The sequence below is a fragment of the Bison bison genome, unplaced genomic scaffold (genome assembly GCF_000754665.1).
Source record: "Bison bison bison isolate TAMUID 2011002044 unplaced genomic scaffold, Bison_UMD1.0 scf7180017864368, whole genome shotgun sequence".
NCBI lineage: Eukaryota > Metazoa > Chordata > Mammalia > Artiodactyla > Bovidae > Bison > Bison bison.
In genome coordinates, this window is record NW_011494940.1 from 4,634,187 (window position 1) to 4,638,823 (window position 4,637).

The 4,637-nt window shown below is 38.1% G+C and overlaps 1 protein-coding gene across 1 annotated transcript; it reads right to left on the reverse strand.

Annotated features, from left to right (window-relative positions):
- Positions 1-2,271: 2,271 nt before the first annotated feature.
- LOC105000114 (keratin-associated protein 24-1) lies at positions 2,272-4,359 on the reverse strand. The gene has a single exon (XM_010855826.1). It carries the CDS (start codon positions 4,335-4,337, stop codon positions 3,567-3,569), a length of 771 nt encoding a protein of 256 aa, XP_010854128.1. The 5' UTR covers positions 4,338-4,359; the 3' UTR covers positions 2,272-3,566.
- Between the last annotated feature and the right edge of the window lie 278 nt (positions 4,360-4,637).

Here is a 4,637-nt window from a genome sequence, read left to right on the forward strand (position 1 = left end):
TTTGAGAAGTAAAAAGTGTTGCTCAGCTACACAGGGAAAGAAGTGATTCATTTGTATATTTTTAAGTGCAAATATAAAAAGACCTCTGCTGGGTTCTATAAATTAGTTGCCATTGGAGTTATGGACAAAGAGTGTAACTTATTAAGCATACTTTGTGGCTAACTGAAATTAAACAGGACAAACATACATGAATATCTATATTCTATCAACTGCTAGAAGGCAATGTGCTACAGAGGGCTGATGTCTATTTCACTTTGCTCTTCAACCTTTCTATTAATAGGAGCAGGAAAAAGGTTGTTGATTATACACTCTACAAAGTCAGAGGGTGGGGCCAATTTAATTTCTCAATTGTTGTTGGTTAGTTGCTAAGTTTGCAACCCCATAGACTGTAGCCACCAAGCTCCTCTGTCCATGGGATTTCCCAGACAAGAATACTGGAATGGGTTGCCATTTCTTTCTTTAGGGGACCTTCCTGATCCAGGGCTGGAATAAGCGTCTCCTGCATGACAGGTGGATTCTTCACTGCTGAGCCATCTGGGAAGCCTTATTTCTCAGTACTGTGATTTTATTTTGATTTTAATTTTTTAAATTACTTAGGAAATCAAATCAGAATTGTTTAGTCTAAAAATCACTTGGAGAATTACCAGCTCCCATACCTAAAAACTCCTGAGAAATCTGTGTGCAGGTCAAGAAGCAACAGTTAGAACCGCACGTAGAACAACAGACTGGTTCCAAATTGGGAAAGGAATATGTCAAGGCTGTATATTGTCACCCTGCTTATTTAACTTCTATGCAGAGTACATCATGCAAAATGCTGGGCTGGATGAAGTGACTGAACTAAACTGAACAGATTCTTAAAACTCCTGTAAAGCTAGCACAACCTAGGTTGTGTTTTCCTAGCATTTTTATTCTAGTCAAAAGTGTGTGTGTGTGTGTGTATATATATATATATATATGTATACATATATATATGCATATATATTATTGATAACATGGAGAGATGTTTATTAACATGTGTGGTTATACATAAAATATGTCACACTTTATGTGAGCCTATAAAGCAAAAAAGTACAGAGATTTCTGATATGCCCCAAAACTCCACACAAACATCCATGTTTTATTTTTAATGTCTTTATGATATCTCCTATAACAGAAGCTTTTAATTTTGGCATAGTCATATTTATAATTTTTTTATTTTACAAGTATTTTTTTTAATGAAGAAAGTCTTTCCTATCTAACATGCTGAATCCCTTGTCCTATATTTTCTCCCATTTTTTTTTTTCTCATGGAGGAGCTTATGTCCACTTTTCTTGGGTCAAAGTAAGCTAGACCATTTTTCAAATTTCTCTCTTACTTCCATCCTTTTTTCCTCCTTCATCGCACTCTCATATCTTAGTCTTCTCACCATTCAAACGTATATTTAATTTATTTCTCTCACAAGTATGCTTTCATTCTTCCAGTTAGAATCCTTCCTCTGACTTATTTTGTATTGTTTTTAAAATGGTTGAGACAGTATTATGTTTGTTTCCATGTATGACTTCTATGAATAATTCCTGAGAACAAATCTATAAATCTTGATATCCCCAAAGAGTCTCATTTAATGCTTCAAAGAATAGGTTTTCTATTAATGTTTGTAAAGAGAAAGTATGTGTTTAGTTTAGACAATGAATACTCAGCTGGGACACAGCAATTATTTTTAAATACTCAAGCATTTGTCCTATGTTAAAGGCTGTCCATGGTTATGGATAGTTTCTAAGGACAATTGGATTTTTCTCAATATAAAGAAGAAATTTTCAACAGATAGAATTCTCTGAAAATAGAATGAACTCACAAAGGAGTGACTTGATTGTCTCCCAAACATATTCACTCAGGAGTGATACATTAATATTCTTTCTACACATGGTAGGCCTCCTGAAAGAATAAATAAAATGATATCCCTATTTGTATGCTTCATGAGTTTTCATTTTAGTCACTGACCTTTCATATTGGTGATCCCTACCCCATATTTCCACTCTCCAGTTACACCCATCTACAGGAGCCATTTTACTTGTTTTTAGAAATGATTTGCTTTCTACATACAAAAAACTCAGGATAAATTTTTATCACTCAATTTTTATTTTCAATTTTTACAAGTTTTACAAGTTTTAGAAGTTAAATCACTTCTCAGAGTTCAAGATTAAATGTATCCCAAAGTCAAATCTCGTCAACATGATTAAATAAATATGCATATTTTCAGGGAAATATACAAATATTTAATATTTTATGTAGTTTTACTAAAACTGATTTATTTTGAAATTTCTCCATAGATTTCCCCATGTAACTATCAATCACAGACACTTTAAGAGAAGTACCACTTAATATATTTAAAATAGAACAATATAAGACAAATAAAAGTCTTGGATATTTATAGTCCATCTTCTTTATATTTTTAATTAGGCTAGAAAATAAATAGCAGGAAACTAGTGCTTCAAAAATATCATGCATATTGCCCAGAACACTGATAAAACCTTAGCGAATATGAAATAAAGCAAAATGAAAATCATTATTTCCTAATAGAAACTTGTTGCCTAACTACGTACCAGAATTTTTTGGCAATCAGAAAGCAATAAATCAACAGGGGGGAATTTTAGCCGAGTCATGAACATAGATTCATGAAGCATCTATAGAATATATTGTCATTTTTCCAACAAGCAATGTTTGTGTTTCTGCTACCTCTGAGGTTCTCTCTTAGCATTGAGAGCAAAAGCTGACTGTCAGTCAATCCTATGTGTTCTGGCTTCTTTGGAAGGGAAGATTTGCTGAAGGTCTTCTGATTTTGAAGTCTAGTTGGACATTGCTGCTTGCACATTCTTATATTCAGGCAGTAGGAGGAAGGATGAAATAGCTCAACTCTGAATGTTTACAGTGATGTTGTTTAGTTGCTAAATCTTGTCCGATTCTTTTGATGATTCTGTAGCCCACCAGACTCCTCTGTCCATGAGATTTTCCAGGCAGGAATACTGTAATGGGTTGCCATTTCCTTCTCCAGGGAATCTTCCCAACTCAGGGATCAAACTCACATCTCCTGCATTGGCAGGCGGGATCTTTACCAGCAAGCCACTTGGGAAGCCCTAAGATGATGTTACCTTATAGCTTATTAGAAAGATGCTAGTTAAGCAAGCAGCAAAACTACTGATAGAAAAACAAAACGATCTTGAAAGAAAGTGCTGGAATGGCCAGTCAGATCAAGGAGACTCCACTGCATCAGGAAAGGTCACAGATAGTCGCATTGGCAGAGAAGTGACAGTGACTGCCCAAATAAGAAAGCTGTACTGGCCTGTATTTCATATGGAATCTCTTCAGTGTGGCCATCATATTCAATCTCAGAAACAATAATACTACCTTCAGGATCAGCCTTCAACACAAAGGGCATTAAGAGAGCGACAGAAAAACAGCTATTGGTGATACTGGCTGTGGTGAAAAAGTCCTAGAGTTATATTTGAGGTTAACAGAACATGATTCTTAAGACACATGAAGTAATTCAGCAGAATATTAGAGAGGGTGGCACCTGCACCTTGAAACAATTTCTAGCAGCTACAATTGCAAATTGATCGGTAGTAATTCAGAGGCCTGTAACCACCATATAAATACCTCAGAGGAGGGAAGGAACTCGGTATAGAGCTTAGAGACCGGAAGTTTCTTGCAGAATAGCTCAGTGGAGGGCATCTCCTGTGCCAATCGTATGGACATTGGCAATTTCTTATTAAATAGTTTTGGCGTTGGCAGCTGTTGGTGATATATCGTGATGGTGAGAGGCCACTGGGTATGAAGCCAAGATCTTGGTAGCTTTTGTACCCAAAACTGCCCAGTCTGTAGTGGCTTAGGGGCTGGAAATTCTTGGATAAGCGGTTAAGTTGCCCAAAGCATTTAAAGCCATTGCCGAGGGTCTGGCAAGCTTTGGATGTACATTGGCTGGGGGTGCAGCCATCAGATACATACCCCTTGGTCTGAGGGCACGGATTGCAGCTGGGGCTGGGTCCGACGTTGGTTGTTTCACGGGCACTGCAGATCTGGCCCCCTGTTGGAGAGTTGCAGGGCACAGACGAGTTTGATCGGTCACAAGTTGTGGTACAGGTCTTGGGCTCAGAACTGGGAGAGTCACAGCTCGGTGCTTCCCCACATGTTTCTTGGCAGTTATCCAGGAGCCAGAGATTCCCGTGGTAGCTGCTGGGTAGGCTGAGCCCAAACGTAGGACTTACATCGCTGGAGCAAAGAGCAACAGAAGCAGTCACTGGGAAATAACAGTGAGTTCTGTAAGATATGCCACTACAGTTCCCAGGATAGCCTAGAAAAGCCATGGAGCCTGAGTGTATGTTCAGCGGTGGCTGTGAAGGCGTGACAAGACTGTGGCTTGACGCCTTTTTATATCTTCCCTGGGGACTGTCTGCATCCTCCCCAGACTCTCTTCCTTCTCGCTGCCTGGGACAATAACACCGCAACATTTCATTAGTATGCTGTTTAGTGACAGCTGCTGATGTCTTCACACTCATATTAAAGCAAGTTTATTTGGATTCTTCAAAGTTATCTATAATCACCACGTTGACCATCGCTCATCACTCATCATATGCAGACCATAACTTTTGTGAACAGTGATTTCA